Raw genomic sequence first — 16,349 nt, 5'->3', positions numbered from 1 at the left:
GTATTTTCCTGTTTATGTGTAATTATTGGTCATATATCACTGGCTGAGTGGGCCCTAAAGCTCCACCCTCAGACCTGGATGTGCCCACACATCGAATGTGCAGCAGCCACAGTTTTGCTTCTGATCTGTCTTCTGCTTTGTGACTCTCGCTGAGACTGGCTTTTATTTATTTATTTTTGATTTTTATTTTTGCCCTGCCTGACAACCTTAACAATGAGTTGTCTCAATTTACTCAAGAGAAAATCTGTTGACATTTTGCTCCGCTAATGAACCTTGTGACGGGATTTAGAAATAACCCTGGGAGTTAGGATCTCCCGATACGAACTAAATTTAGACTAAACCGTAATGGGAAATCCGGCTAAAGTTACGTACATTTTTTTTCTTCACTGATTTCTAATTTGACTTGGAAGTAAAAAAAAACAAAGCTCCACCTGCCCACCACCTCCCTCTCAGACCTGAACGCCCCTCTCTCCATCCCCCTCTATCTCTCGTATTTGGATCTTACTCACCGTCGTCACAAGCCACTGCGCCGCCCCACACCCCACCCACCCACACCCTCTTTTGGTTTTGGGCGGCCGGAACGTCTGTAGTCGACCCAGGAAGTGCTGTCGATCTCTAATCTCTGGTATTGCATGTCTCGGGCAGGCAAGCGAGGGCGTCGCAGCAGTGCAGGATCACTAGACAGCAATATGGAAGTAAGTTGGAAGCAGCTGGTATCCGAGCTCCTCTCTCTCTGTGATGATGTGCACTGTGAAACACTCCATTTATTTTTTTGGTCTTACACTTCCTTTGCTTCATAGACTCCAGTCCATTTGTTTGGATCATTTATTTTTCTTGATGGGATGCCTTTATAACCTGCTTGCCTCAGTTAGTGTGCATGCATGGGTTGCTTGCCTCCCCTCTTTTTTTTTTTTCTTTTGGTTGGTTTTTTGGAAGCCAGAGATCTCCTGTTTTGGTCATGTTATATGACCAATGTACACTCTACCTTCAAACAAGCATGACTCCCACTAATGCCTCCTCTGATCCCCCCCTCCCTCCTCTCCCTGTCGCCTGTCTCTGTCTTTCATTCAGTCACATCCAAGCGGTTTTCATTTGGTTCTTCTCTTTGGCAGGGTGGTAGCTCTGAAAGACACTAGGAAACTCTTCATTTCCTGCAGCCCCTCTCCCTGTCTGGGTCTGTCTTTTATTTTTTCCTCTTATCCACAACTTTTCTTAGATGCTCTAAGGTTCAGCGAGGAGTGTAGCCTTCATAATAAGCCACGGGCTTCACACACATTAGAAAGATGTGGATTTCATCCATTCATTGTGCACTCATTCCATGTACTCATGAGTCAAAGTGTAGAATCTTGGAAATATTATGGTGCAAATGCTGTTTGTTCAGTTTTATATAAAGCATGGTAAAGGGATAAAAAACTGCTTTTTTTGCACCCCTGGAGTAGTTTTGGATCCAAAACAGGAGGCAGAGTGCCCAACCCTGTTGTGAAGTCTGCACACGAGTGCTCAGTTCCTTCTGCCATCTGACTTCTAGTTGAATGCTGATGTGTGAATGATAAGTTTGCCTGTCACACCCTCTGCATGTGGAAACTGTGCTTTCATTAATAATGCCAAGTTGCATGTGTGACTTCTTTTTTTTTTTTTTTAGAGAGTTTGGCACAAAACAGAAATCTAGTTTTCCCAACTTCCTTCTCTTTTGAATATTTATCCTTGTCAAAGTATTTATGATCACAGATTTACTTTTTCAAGATGTTTACTTGTCTAACAGCAGAGCTTCTCTGAAAACGGGTTCCCTTTTTGTCATGAAAGCTGAAATATTCCTGCTGCTGCCTATCATGACATTTTTAGTTTTTCATTTGCATGCTATATAACATTTTGCTACTTCTTTATCTGAGAAAAGAAAACAGTCATTCAGAGCCTCGCAAAAGTGTTCATACCCCTTGAACTTTTTCGAATTTTCATGTGTTACAACCACCTGCTTTTTTGTAGCATTTTGGATTTCATACGACGGACTCAAAGTTGCGCTTAATATGAAATATGACAAAACATGATCTTTTAAAACATTAGATTAAAATATGAAATGTATGGAATGATAAGTATCCCCTTTTTGCCTGGTACCCCTAAATCCTTAATAATTCACCCAGTAAGTAGTTTGCCAGTAGTTTACCTGCTTGTAATTTAATCTCTGCATTAAAAGCGACTACCCTCTGAGGAGGTCTGTTAAAGAACATTAGTGAACAAATTGTCATGAAGACCACAAAACAAATCAGATGGAGACAAAGTTGTTGAAGTTTAAAGCAGCTTTGAATGTGTATTGGATTGCTCTTCTATAATTTAAAAATGGAAAGGTTATGACACAACTGCAAACTGCTATTGAGATAGGGAGGGTAAGGAGAACATTCAAACTTGAAAGAAGCAGCCAACAAGCCCATTGTAACGCTGGAGGAGCTGCAGAGATAATCAACTTAGGTGGAATGATCTGTTGACAACTATTAGCGTTGAACTGAACAAATTTGGTCTTAAAGGAAGAGTGAACTACAGAAAGTCAGGTTGACAGAAATTCAGGAGGCATCCGAATCACCGTTAGCTGCAGGCCAAGTATGGGATACAGCAAATATGTGGGAGAAGTTACTTTGTTCAAACGATAACAAAACTGAACTTCTTGGCCAACATGGGAAACCAACACTGCAGATCATCCCCTACAGTTGAACAAAATAAAGGCAGCATGCTTTTCTTTGGCAGGGACAGGGAAGCTAGTCTGTGGGAATGGGAAAATGGCTAGAGTTAAATGCAGGAAAGCTTTTCCAAAAAACACACTGAGACGGCACACAATGAAATGTTGTAGGTCAGGGTTGTCCAAAGTCTGTCCTCAACTGCCAGCCTCCTGCATGTTTTAATCTACCCTTGGTGGTCAGACCTCCTCAGCATGTCATGTCCTACAAGGGCCTGGTAATGAGCAGTCATTTGATCCAGATGTGTTGAACCATGGACAGAACTAAGACATGTAGGATTCTGGCCCTTCAGGACTTACTGCACATAATTGGTGTAGGTCAGCATATATTTATATGATCTAGTCAGGGGTCCTCAAATCCAGTCCTTAAGGGCCGCTAACCTACAACCTTTAGATATTCCTTGTCCAACTCACCTGGATCAAATGGTTGAATTACCTGCTCGGTATGCAGTCAAGTTTTCAGAGTCTTACTAATGACATCATTATTTGACTCAGGTGTGTTGAAGCAGAGACGTATATAAAAGTTGCAGGACACTGGCCCTTGAGGCCTGGTTTTGAGGACCCCTGGTGTAGTGCTACATCAAATTGAGCAATTGTTTAAAAAAAAAAAAAGACTTGAAGGTAGATATTCATAGATTACGGCAAACTAATCTAACTGATCTCAAGGTGTTCTACAAAGAAGGGTGGGCAATTAATCTCTGGATGAGCAAAGCTGGTAGAGATGCACCTCAAATGACTTATAGCTGTAGTTGCGCTGAAAGGAGGTTCAAAGTTTTCACTCAGAATGACCGAATATCCACACCACTCCATCATTTCCCTTCAGCTTCCCAAATATACCTTTGGTTTGTGGTTGTAATCTGTGAAAAGGTAGAACTGTTCAAGGGATCTGAATAGTACAGCAGGGCACTATAGTCATAGTAATGCTTCACAGCTTTAGTTTATTTATTTGTTCACTTTTTCCTCTTCCAGGGGTCCATCATTAGTAGTCCGCACACACGTCGGAGACCTACAACAGCACGTGAGGGCTCCTCCCGCGGCCATCCCTCCGTCCCCAACTCGGCATCAACGTCCATCCTCGGGTCCCTCTTCGGCAGCAAGCGGGGGAAGCCCTCGTCTCAGAGCCAGCCCCCTCTGCCGCCGCCCAGCCACCCCACCCTCATATCGCACAAGCCGCACCCGACCAACCTGCACCACACGGCCCAGGTGGTGCACACGGTGCAGGCGCAGCTACACGGCCCACACCCCCAGTACGGCCAGGTCCCGCAGAACCCCCCGCCTTACCACCACCACCACCACTACCACCCGCCTCCCCACACGCAATACCACCAGCACCCGGCCTACTCCTCGCACGCGCACCACCACTCGCAGCACGGCCATTACAGCCAGCACCCGCATCACGCCCAGCACTCTCACCACCACGGCCAGCAGGCGGGCCCAGCACACGGCGGGCACAAACCTAAACACAGTGGCATCAGCACCGTAGTGTGATGCTCCTCACGCGGAGAGACGGGAAGACAAAGGAGGAGACTTTATGAAGGAAGGACAATCGCTCACACCAAAGGGACTGACAGCATAACTCTACGGCCTGTCCACTGTGTTTCAGCTGCTGTGCTGGGAAGCAGTCACACCCAGACACCGCTTTCACTTCCAGGTCCAACTGATATGCAGGATAGAAAACGGATTCAAATCTTCCAATAGGGGCCTTCACTAGTTTGCCTGATTTGGGGCTTCTGCGTTTGGAGGGTTCGGGTGGTCTGCACAGGAAGATGCTCTTTAATTTCCACAAGCTCCAACCTGCTGCTTTATCCCCACATTTACTGCTCCTACCATTACATAATCAGGAGGAAGGAAGCCCTACGATGAGAACATGTTTGACTGGGTTTTTTTTCACAATTTCAGAATTTCAGCTGTTGAGTCTTTGGTTTTTGCAAATCCTGCCATCATGTGAATGCTATTTGTTGTCACCTCCTCTAGAGCTCATATATAATACAAAAAAAAAAAACATAGATATAAGCATTTCACACTGTCAACGGACAGCTAAACAACTCATAGTAGTTCTAGTGCTGTATTTACTGTACACGACAGCTATACGTTTTGTGTCTTAGCTCTCATTAAATAAATGTGCCAATTATTAACGCATAATCTATTTAGTCGAGACTTCATGTACAGTATATTGTGTGTAAAGTAATTTGTAAGATTATACTTACAATTATTATCAGCAAAAATGGCGTCTATCAGTATTAAGCTGACTCAAGTGACGGGTTGTAGATCTGATAATGGAGCAAACTCCCATTCTGCCCGGACCTGGTCCGGTCAAGGCCTATGATCTGTTTTAAAGCATTTTTGCCTTTCTGGTGAATAAAAAAAAAAATAAAATAAAATAAACACCCAAAACAAAGCCTATAGATGGCAGCTGCTGCATATTTGACATCGAAAAACACAGTTTGAGCAGAGTTGAATTCCTGAAGGAGACGTTTCCCCTAAAAAAATAAAATAAAATAAAATAAAGCTCAGAATGAAGAATTTAGTGCAAAACTCTATTTTTAAAAGGTTAAATTTCTGTTTCTGTTACAAATAGTCTGAAATAAAGTCGATATGCTGCAGCTGTTTTCTTTGCTTTCGAAATCAGCTGAGAATATATCCTGAAATCTTCGTTTTTGCCTTGTTCAGATTATTATTTTCATTCGCCAACTCGATTTTGGTGGATTTCTTTTTTTTGTTTTTTTTTCTATTAAATGTGCAATATCTTTGTACTGATTTTGTACATCAAGAGCAAGCAAGGTCTCCCCTCCTGTTTGAGCGTTTGTCATTTTGCGTCATTATTATTTATTTATTTTCTCTTTGACCCCCTGTCTGCGTCGTTTTCTCTCTGTAAATTGTCCGCCTATCCTCGTGGTCTTAGGAGGGGTACAGACTTGGAGCTCAGTGGAATGTCTTGTAAGGTTTTTATTTGTTTTGCATGTAATGTTTTTGATGTGAGGCTATCCTCTGCACATTGTATAACAAATCAGTGTTACCATGGTAAGTTTAAGTGCAATCATGCAGGCTTGTACTTGAGAGTGAAAGTCTGTCGTCTTGTTGTCCAGGATGAGATTCAGGTGAAAAAAAAAAAAAACTTAGTTCTTTTAAAAAGACATAAAAGTACCTAGACACTTCAGAGTGGAGAGAAGAATGTGTGTATATATTTTAATAAAAAGGAAACAGAAATATTTCGCTGGACAAGCACATATAAAAGGACAGTTCAATTTTTTTCAGGAATTGCAGTTATAACCTACACAAATGCAAGCTAAACAGAAGAACTGGGTATATGTAAAGATTATCTTTCTATATTCTACAAATAAGAGTCTATTCTAGTGTGTAAATTAGTGACAGTAAGCTGTTTGTCCCAATATTCAGGTTATAAAATGTATTTTAATATTCATGAATAAATCCACAGAAGTCGGGCTCACACATTATCTTGTTTTTTGTTTTTTTTCCTTTGGACGACAGACATATCACACGCGGGACATTAATGATACGCTGAATGTGTCTTTTCTGATAATTTCATATCTTTGCTATAATTCTGAAATTTTTGGAAATGGTGTGAAACTGATGCAACTGTTTATTTTGGTGTGTTGTCGTGCTTTAAATGTTTGAGGTTTTTTTTGTTTGTTTGTTCTTGTTTTTTCTTTCAAAAGTACCCCAACAATGCACTGCATGGATCTGATGCATCATGCGTCCTATTCACTGTGAGCTGATGGGGAAGAGATCAGCCTATAACATGTTGGACTTCTTTTCTTCTTTTTTTTTTATTTTTTATTTCTGAATAAGTTGGAACTTTACGATGGTGTCGTGTCCTTGTCGTTCCATGTTTTTTGCCTGGTAGTTATTGAAGCTCAGCATGCATTTCATCTACAAAGCCATTTTGTAAATTACAAACATGGAAGAAGAAGAAGAAAAAGAGTAAACGTTGCACTTCGTCGCTGAGGGCTTTCATTGTGTAAATAGAGGAATCTGTTGTGCAAGCTGATGAACTGCTTGATTAGAGAGTTCAGCTTTGTGAAGACTGTAAAGGGACCAAAACTGGGGTAAAAGGAGATGTACATAATGTCTATATTTCCAGTGCTCTACTCTGACATCTGCAGTTGAGATCAGGATGTACATGTCGCCTCCTGAACGGACGGGAGCAGTGCTGGTTGAACCGATCGACTCTCTCTTCCTCCAGCAGTTGTGAACTGAGATTTGCTGTGGAAATCAAAACCAGACTGTTATAGGAAGTGTGCTGCCATCAATTACATGCAGTTTTCCTTTCATACATGCAAATACACACAAACACAGTTTCACACACACACACGCACGCACACAAACAAATGTACACACAACCGGCTGCGAGCTGTTCGATCTGACGAATGACATGTTTTGAAGAAAGGAAACGACAGGAATGGCCTCATTTAAATGTGCATTCTGTTTGTACAGTGAATAGTGAGTCAGTAAGACCCCAGTTATTGTAAAACTTCAACTGTGACAATGTTGAGAACGCAAAATAAACAAATATATGACTTATGGTACATTGGCTGTGTTTCTCCGTTGGTAAATTTTGCCATTCAGGGTGGAAATTAATGGACTTCGTTGTGGTAGCTTGCTGTAAAGCAGAGAAAAATGAGTTGGGGAAACAGATATTTACACAAATGGTAAAAGTAAAAACATCTGAAGATGATATTTGATTTCACTTTTCCAGTTTTCAGTCAGAATCATCCAAATTATTTCTTTTTGCTAAATGCCAGAATAATGACAGATAAAAATATATATATATATATATAATATGTCTCTTATTTATGTACAGTAATAAAGCAAGATATAAATCTTTGCTTTTCGTATCCTGTCCTGACATTGTTCTTTAAAGATTAAATTTAAAATCTAGCAACAAAAAAAAGACACCAATTCTGCATGCAATATAACGGGTATATCCCTGGTAAAAATGTTTAAAAGAGAAGGGGCACAATCAGGTTAAAAAATTCAAATCCCCTCAGCCAAAGCGAGATGTTCAGTGGATTGGTACTCAAATGTTAATGACATTAGACGATTTTCATCATAAGACTAATCGCATTTCATTTAATTTCCATTTTTGCTAGAGTTTTGATCTGGTATAGAAAAGATTCAGGAACTTTGTTTTAATTTCCACAACGGGAGCATTAAAACATCACTTTCTATATTTCCACTAGAGGGCATCTGTTAAATTTAAATTAGGAAAAAATGGGACCCTGCACTGTTACACCACCTATAGGTCAGAAATATGACTGCAAAATTTCTTTGGTGGAAGCGTATAATCTTTTCCAAACTACATAACTGAAGCGTATCTTTAAGCTCAGATGCAGGTTTTAGCACATAAAATCAGCAATGTAATATATCACAAGGCTTCCATTTGTACTTTTCCATTATCCCCAGTCTCGAGCCATGCAGTGAATGATTACAATACATTGTAACCATGGTTTCCAAACAACCATTCACTGCATGGTTGTTTGGAAAGCCTCAGCTAACACATTCATAGATAACTCTTATCACCTCAAAGCAGACGGACTTCCTTCATGTCATGTGAACTATAACTGTGCGGTGCTATTGGTGCACTCCTCACCCTGACGCCGTTCAATTTGAGGTTTTATATCTCTGTGCTCACTACGCATCAGTTAGGAGGGGGAAAAGTTTCAGAAGATCTTCCTAATGCTCAAACTGGACAACAGCAGACAGTTCATAAGGATGACTGACATCAGCAGAAGAAATCTTGAGATTGGCCTGACACAGAAAGGTTTGTTTGTTGTTCTGTTTTGGGGTTTTTAAGTCAAACTACTGTTAAATGTTTTTGCCCACTTGTGTTTAGTGATATGTATTTAATGTTATAGGCCTAGCTCTTTTTGGTCTTGACAGTGTCAATCAAAAAGTTTAAATAAACTCGTCAACTGCATGAATTTCATGCAAATTTTAGAATTTCCATTTTGCATCTGAATCATTTTTGAGGTGGTACGGGAGTTGAAATATGATAATAAAAAACACAAAAGGAATGCATTGTTTCCACACAGGGTCAAAATTATGCATACACTCCACTGACATTTGTTGCAGAGTTGCAGAGAAACATAAATTGTAGTTATCGAAAAGATTCTGGCAAAATTCATAATTCTGGCTGAATATGTAACCTGTATTACTTTGCAATTGGTAAAGTCAATTAGAAGTGGATGGTGTTCCAGCATACAAGTTGATCTCACTTTAAAGCATCACCCATAAGTTGTTGTATTACTACATTTTAGACCAGGGACATTTCATCTGTCCTGATAACCAGTTTGGATGCAGGTTTGGGATGATTGCCATTTTGGAACACAAAGTCTTGGGAACCTTTTTACTTTCACTTCGTTTGAGGTGCGGTGACAGAAGTGGGTGTTAATCCTCATGTTATATTGTTTCGTTCTCTTCTGCACCTATTTTGAAGTTTTCTGACCAATCACCAATCTTTAAAAAGCCTCACCTGCCAACTTTGATTTTTGATCAATAATGAGTTTTTATAACTGATACACTAAGGTGTTATAAGATCACAATATGCCTTCAATATTCCAATCTTCTTTAACTGAAAAAAATGTTTAACAATATTCATAAAATTACACAAAACAGTTTTTGCTTCACAAGGTAGTGCTTTTATATATAAAACATAAATGAAAAGTTTGCATATGACCTGGTGGCCAGGTCTGTCAGTCAGTCCTCTTTCACAGCAGAGCAAAAGGGAACAGTGGCTGGTTTTCAGAATTTTTGTGAAGGTAGATAGGATTAGTGGATGAGATTGATTTCACATGCAGTAAGGGCCGATCATCGATCCCTCAGAATTAAGAAAACCTGGGTTGGTTGTACAGTCAGTGAACCCATACAGTCAAATCGGCTCATCATGGTGCATTTTTTTAGGCCATAAAAAGTCATTTTGATTCCTCCAAATAGTTCAATCTTTGTATCACCCCACTACATATTTAGAAAACATCTGGCTTTACAATGTGGGCAATAGATTGCAATCTTGCAGGAAGAGGTCATTTTTGGAACAGGTGCTTCCTCCCTGGTCAGCTCTGTCTTAATCCTATAAATGTTGCACATTCTTCACTGCAGACCGTAGTTCTGGTACTGAAGCATCTTTTGGTTTATGATGGACTTGAACCTGTAGTGGTTCTTGTTTTCGATTTCCTTGGTTTTGAATTAAATTTAATTTCCCTTTTATTTAATTTCCCTTTGGGATCAATAAAGTTTTTTTTATTATTGAATTTGAACTGATTGTTTTCTTTATTTTTAAATTGTCATACATGTTACTTCATTGGAGTGTAACAGTTTGAGTCAGTTTGAGTGAACTGTGACACAATGGCACAAGGACCTAAAAACAAACTTCAGAAGTATTTTTTTAATAACCCAAAGATCCCATCTTTAACTATGTCAGTTTTCTGGACCAAATCATTCATCAATGTTATCCTCTTCATTTCCCATCCCATAGATAATTCTTCAGGTTTTTGTTTAACTTTTTATTGAGTACATGAAGCCACTAACAGAGCCATAGCTACAATGAACCTTTCTTTAACATAGAAAGTCCTCCTGGACTAGCGCTTTTGTGTTTACTTTAGGTTCTGTGTTTCTTCAGATAACACAGACTGTATCTACTACCTTTGAGTGTGTGGTTTTATTATTTGCCTTGACCTGCACTGTATGCAATTGGACACAAATTTGACTGTATGTTTGGACTGGATAGTTATAATTATACATTGCAGTTACCTGAACTAAATGTGGAGCTAATTTAATGCTGTAAACTGAGCCTTTCTAAGTGCCCTTAGTTGATATCTCTTGCAATTTGGTGCAACATAAATATGATGAATTAAACCAAAGTGACAGAAGAGAGTTCAAAGTTGGAGATGGAGTGCCACTCTGACCTGATATATTTTTAAAAAATTATTTAAAGGTTTGTGTCGGGAAACCAGCTGGTGTAAACAAGTTCGACTAGTTCTGACCTGAACAATGGTCAAATATCCAGCCAGAATTATATGCAGATCTTGCTGATGGCTACAAAAAATATGCTTATCTATAAATCTTAAGGGACATTACACTAAATATTAACCGCAGTATATGTACATAATATGTGGGTATAGTTTTGTCTCTAAAGATTTTTTTGACATATGTTAAATGCCCAAATTAAAAATTTTACTCATGCTCAAGATGTGTATGTAAACCTCTGACCATAAATGCACCTTGTGAGCTGAACTGTACAAAACCTTTTATTACTTGCATTACTTGTTCCTACAGGATGCTGCTCCACAGTGTGACCTTAGCTGTTTATCTTCTCCTGGCCTCATCAACTGCCCAGTCCTGTGTGTTTTCAGAGCTCCAGCCATCTGGGTTGAGAGTCAACTGCAGCTCTTTAGACCTCATGGAGCTGCCTCATCTTCCTTCAGAGACCACAGAACTGTTTGTGCAAGACAACCAGCTCACCTCAGTGCCACCGGGAAAGTTTGACCAGTTGGCTAACCTTAGAAAGGTGTCCATGTCTCCGAACCCGTTCCGCTGTGACTGTAGCATCCAGTACCTGAGGTACTGGCTGCTGAAGAACAGGGCTGTTGTCTCAGAGGAGCCTTTATGTTCCAGTCCAGGCTCTGTAGCTCAGAAAGTTATCACTGACCTAAGTGATACATACTTCTCCTACTGCACCTTTCCACTCGTACATCAAATAAGCACCTCAGGCTGTGTTTATGTCTCTTACAACACCATCGCATCGGTGATGCTGTGCTGCATTATAATTCTGCTTTTGTGGAGCTTAATACTTGCCAGAAAATCTACTTTCACCATATATGTGGAAGAGCGACATTCAGGATTTGAGGCGGACTCTCTGCGCTCACTGAAACCCAAACACAGGAGGAGGCTGCACACAGAACTGTCAGGGCTGAACGCCGACTCTGATTCTAACATGGACTTACTCCAACAAGTGCTAGAAACATTACACAAGAAGCACAATATAAAGATAAAGGCCACTTAACAGACTTTTATTCATACTTTAGCAGAACTACAAGTACGTATAGTGGGAAGTGAGGCTCTGAGGGTTTGCAAAGACGCTACATGGGTGTTTTATGATTTGTTTCCGTTCTAAACCGCACCAGCCCATTTATCAGAAACTTCACCTCTGTGAGTTTTATTTCATTTGTTTTTACATTTTACGATCCAAACAAATTTTGCTTAAATAAATGTGAAAACTTTCTTTTGAATTTTCCTTCAGTTTCTTACAATAAATTGCAATTTGCCTTCTGCTATCAATACTGATGTAGGGGTACTTACTATTTTTCACAATTTATTATTATCTCATGTTTTCCTTTCCCCTTATAGCTCTTAAAGTTTTCATTGAACAATGGCTTTTTTCTTACCACTCTTCCACAAAAACCTGATTTGGGTAGAGCATGATTATTAACTGCCCTGTTCTCAGAGTCTCCTCCAGCATTACCCAAAACCTCTTTACTTCTTTAAATAACATTCTCTTTGTTGGGTCTATCAACCCAAGTATCTAGATAGGTCCCACCACATAACACCTATTTCCAGATAGATTCAATAATGCTCCAATCAATTCAAAGCTTATAATGTCTGTATTGTTCCTTGAGCTCCATTATGCTGTATGTTCACTGATGTTCTCTAACAAACCTCTGAGACCTTCACTAAGCAGATGCAATTATACTGAGGTTAAACTGCACTCAAATAGAGACACTTTACTATTTCAGTAACTTCTGAAGGCAATAAAGTAGATTTTATTTAGGAGTAAAAGAGTAAAAAGGTTAAATACTGATGTTTGTTACACTTATTAGAGTTTTATTTATTTAAAAAAATCTGTTTTTCCCCCTTCCACATCAAAAATATTTGTTTTGTAAGGCAAAAGGGAAGGTCAATACAGCCTACTAGCCTGTGCCTGGACATAGTTTTCTTCATTGGATGGACTGATTTGGCTTAGCTCATATAAGCTAAATTGACTGGTAAACATTAACGTAAATCAGTGGAGCACCAAGTGAGAGACAATTCATCAAAGGAAACACCAACCATTGTTTCTTGTTTTCTGCAACTGTTGTTTCATCTCTGTGTGTGCATGGACTTAAACTGGATTTAAGCCTAAGTCAGTCAAATAATTATGTTGGTTTCTCACACTACTACCTTGGTTGTCACAGCTTGCAAAATCTGTTCCTCTTAGTGGTCAGTATTTATTACATAACACAGCATGAGCTGAAACTAAAGATTTTGGAATGACTAAGTACAAAAAAAAAACATTTCGGTACAACATTAACATGTCAAAGAACTGTAATTGTTAATTGGGCTGGGTATTATGTAAAAACAACTTTTTTTTAGCTTTACATCATGTTATGACGTTATTCCCTCATCAAAAACATACTTGGTGTGATGCTTTGACCCTTTTATGCATGTTTTAGATATCCTTTGGGCTCTTCTTAAAGAGACAGGCCCAATTTCAAGACATCAAATTGTGAAGTCAAAATTTTTTAAGTTATATTTGATATACAGCATTTTTATAAAAACTGAAGTTGGCATAGTTACTTGATTGTGCTTTAAAATTGCTCTAAACAATTGCCTAAAATGTATATATTGATTGACCAGCCACTGTTTCCCTTCTATTGTAACCACAAGTCAAAAACAAATACAGTTAATCTGATTTTAATGCTGTAATACAGAGTTGAAATTAAAAAAAGTTGCTTCGTTATTACTTTTAACGTAATCAAAAGAACATGTTTGTTTGGTCTTTTTAAGAATTTGCTAATAATGTGTCAGAGAAAAACACACATTAAGTTCACTTTGCAATTATTCTTTATATTCTTTTCCAAGGTAAGGTAATTACAGCAAAAATGAGTTGGTAAAGGCTTTACGTGTGACTTAATTGAAGTGCTGTTAGCTTTTGTCTCTGGAATAAAAATCTGAGAGCACAAAACAGAAGATGGACACTAAACAACACACGTTATGGCAGGAAAACAGCAACTTTTAACAAAAGTCAAAAATCTGTGCAAATATTGGTTATGGCTCTCATAGCAAGACAAAATGTAGATAGACAATACAACTGAAGGAACAATATTGCACATCAAACAGCTGGACTTACAGTAAATCTATTCCTCTTGTGTTCATGCATAGATCTTTAAGGGTAAAATGAGTAAACATAGGTCTAAAAGGGGATTAATGAAAGTCACATGTTCTTGTAATACACTCTCCTAAAACACTGGTAAAATCTTGAACTCTAGATCAGCTGATCATCTAAAAACTAACCATGGTCAAATAAGGCAGCTATAACACGTTTCCTTACGAAAAACACACTGTTAAAGACGATACCGAAACCAAATGGCGGTCACAGTTAAATGATTCATATTCTCTTAAATCTGTCTTCATGTTGAATGTTAGAAGATGATCTATACTATGTTAATGCCCTGTCTGTCAGTCCACAGTGATGCCCTTCCAACAGCTCCTTGCATTAAGTGGTGCGTTTCCCAGCTTAATGCTGTACCACACGTGTGCATGTGTGGTACACAGAACCTTTCGGGACTCGAATCACTAACGAGGCACAAACTTTTCCTGCTGGAAGATGAGGTCCACAGCTTCCGCCACGTCCTGCACAATGTAGTTTGGCTCCACCAGCGCGGGGTCAAACCTGAAGTCCCGGTGACCGTGGAACACGGTCTCTTTGATGCAGCGGCTGGCGTCGGACGGCACCTCTCCGTTGGGATTGTAGACCCCCGTGCAAACTAGGACGGACTTACAGGAGGTGGCAGAGGGCAGAGCGAGCTCACTTTCCCACATGCTGTCGAACTCCTCCTCCCCCCCGGGCATGGCGGTGCTGGATCCGGTGGCAGCCACCACCTGGGCAACAGCTTTGGGGTTCTTAATGGCGGCTCTCTCCTCCAGGAAGCGATTGTACATGTTGGCTCCGTATATATCAGTCATGAGGTTATCACTGGAAATGGAAAAGGAGGGAAATTAAAATAAATAAAAATGCCACAACAGGTTTGTCTTCTATTGGTCTGTTTAACTATGAAAGTGATGAAAAATAGGGAAGAGTTACAGAATCATACTACCTTGCAGATGTATTGATACCCTCTGAATGTTTTTTTTTTACCTTTTGCCTTGTTACAGCCCCAAATTCAGTGTGTTTTATTGGGATTTTATATGATAGATCCACAGCTGATAAAGACAGGTGCTGACCTGTCTTTATCAGCTTTATATATATATATGTGACTGTCGCCAGCCTTATATTTTATGGTTATGTAAGCATGCAGCAATGTGTGTGTGTGTGTGTGCGTGTGCGTGTGCGTGTGTGTGTGTGTGTGTGTGTGTGTGTGTGTGTGTGTGTGTGTGTGTGTGTGTAAGCATATGAACGTGATAGAGGAAGGACACGGAATCATACATCCATAAGAATGTTGTGGCATTTATTTGTATTTAGCGCCTGTGAGCCAACACTTTGCGGACCCTACTTACACTGCAGAAGTATGTCTCCACCAGCTCGACTGCAGCAGCAATTCAAACATTAGCTCATTCTAATACATATTTCAGTATTTCATGTTGGTGGAACCACTTTTGTGGTCAGGCTGATGTACAGTGTTAGGTTTCCACTTCTCTCGGACTAAAAGGTTCAGTTTTGGTCTGATTTGACTAGAGCTCCTTCTTCCATTCATTCACTCTGTCTCCTTTATCACTTGTGGCAAACTGGACTTTTAATGACTTTCTTTTGGCAACTCTATAGAATTAAGAGTAAAGAGTTCTTGCATATCAGTGAAGGTGCCCATGTTTAGGTAGATTTGCAGGTGTCCCATACCCTATTATTATTTTTGGAAGACAGATTAAGCAACACTTGACCAGATGTTCAAAGGTTGGGGCATTATTTCATAACTTAATCCTTCTTTAAACTTATCCACAATATTTCCCTCACTTATCTGCTGTGTTCTTTGCTCTTCACAATGCTGTGTGTTCACTAATGTTCTCTCACAACCCGTTTAAGTAACTACTTGTAGTTACTTATACAAGTAACTACTTGTAGTTACTTATACAAGTAACTACTTGTAGTTACTTATACGGGCTTAGTTCATGTGTCCTTGACAGAACACATATATTTCTAATTTGATTAAGTTACACAAAGGTGAACTTTATTTGCCATTTAGGCAACCTCTAGAGCCGATTGGTTGAACTAGTTGAAAATATTTAGAATTATGCATATGAGTAAATTGGGAATACAATAAAGTTATTATATGCATTACTTTGTGCAGGTCTAACTAATAAAGTCCAAATGAAATTAAATGATGTAGTTAAGACTGTTGCAATAAATAATTTAATCGCATGATAAATTAAAACAAGCTCAATCATTTCCATTTGCAGGAATTGTTTGTTTTTCTTGTCTCTCACTTTCCTCCTCACTGGATGACGAAAGGTTTGAGTCTGATGCTGTTGTCGCAACTCTCCCCTTTTGTGAAGGGCAATTTTGTTTACGGAGACTTCAGTATTAATTGTATTTGTCATTTCAATTGTTTGTTAACTTATTTCATACATTTAAGATGTCTTCCAGTTCCAGAAATAAATGCTTGTTGGAAATTAAAGTTTATTGTTTATGATGAAGTAT

The 16,349-nt window shown here is 39.2% G+C and overlaps 3 protein-coding genes across 9 annotated transcripts in view; 2 read left to right on the top strand and 1 right to left on the bottom strand.

Annotated features, from left to right (window-relative positions):
- Positions 1 to 7,272, top strand: part of iqsec1a (IQ motif and Sec7 domain ArfGEF 1a) — a 128,555-nt gene extending 121,283 nt beyond the window's left edge. For 5 of the 7 annotated variants that reach the window (XM_008414093.2, XM_008414095.2, XM_008414096.2 and 2 more), the window contains 2 exons: positions 646 to 695; positions 3,695 to 7,272. In XM_008414093.2, the coding sequence (XP_008412315.1) occupies positions 646 to 695; positions 3,695 to 4,213 (569 nt within the window). In that variant the 3' untranslated portion in view covers positions 4,214 to 7,272. Of the gene's footprint in view, positions 1 to 645; positions 696 to 1,112; positions 1,175 to 3,694 lie in introns of all 7 variants that reach the window. The other 2 variants (XM_008414098.2, XM_008414099.2) reach the window with 2 other exon arrangements.
- A 278-nt stretch (positions 7,273 to 7,550) lies between these two features.
- Positions 7,551 to 11,963, top strand: gp9 (glycoprotein IX platelet). Its single transcript, XM_008414102.2, has 2 exons — positions 7,551 to 8,507; positions 11,018 to 11,963. Exon 2 carries the CDS (start codon positions 11,019 to 11,021, stop codon positions 11,742 to 11,744), a length of 726 nt encoding a protein of 241 aa, XP_008412324.1. The 5' UTR covers positions 7,551 to 8,507; position 11,018; the 3' UTR covers positions 11,745 to 11,963.
- A 1,580-nt stretch (positions 11,964 to 13,543) lies between these two features.
- The window catches only part of LOC103467581 (cat eye syndrome critical region protein 5-like), a 6,470-nt gene continuing 3,664 nt past the window's right edge, over positions 13,544 to 16,349 (bottom strand). Inside the window, exon 8 of the mRNA XM_017305568.1 lies at positions 13,544 to 14,693. Within this exon, the coding sequence (XP_017161057.1) occupies positions 14,294 to 14,693 (400 nt within the window). The 3' untranslated portion in view covers positions 13,544 to 14,293. The remainder of the gene's footprint in view (positions 14,694 to 16,349) is intronic.

This window comes from Poecilia reticulata, linkage group LG7 (assembly GCF_000633615.1).
Source record: "Poecilia reticulata strain Guanapo linkage group LG7, Guppy_female_1.0+MT, whole genome shotgun sequence".
Classification (NCBI taxonomy): domain Eukaryota; kingdom Metazoa; phylum Chordata; class Actinopteri; order Cyprinodontiformes; family Poeciliidae; genus Poecilia; species Poecilia reticulata.
The sequence above is the reverse complement of the archived record's forward strand: the minus strand, read 5'-3'. Positions and strand labels throughout refer to the sequence as shown.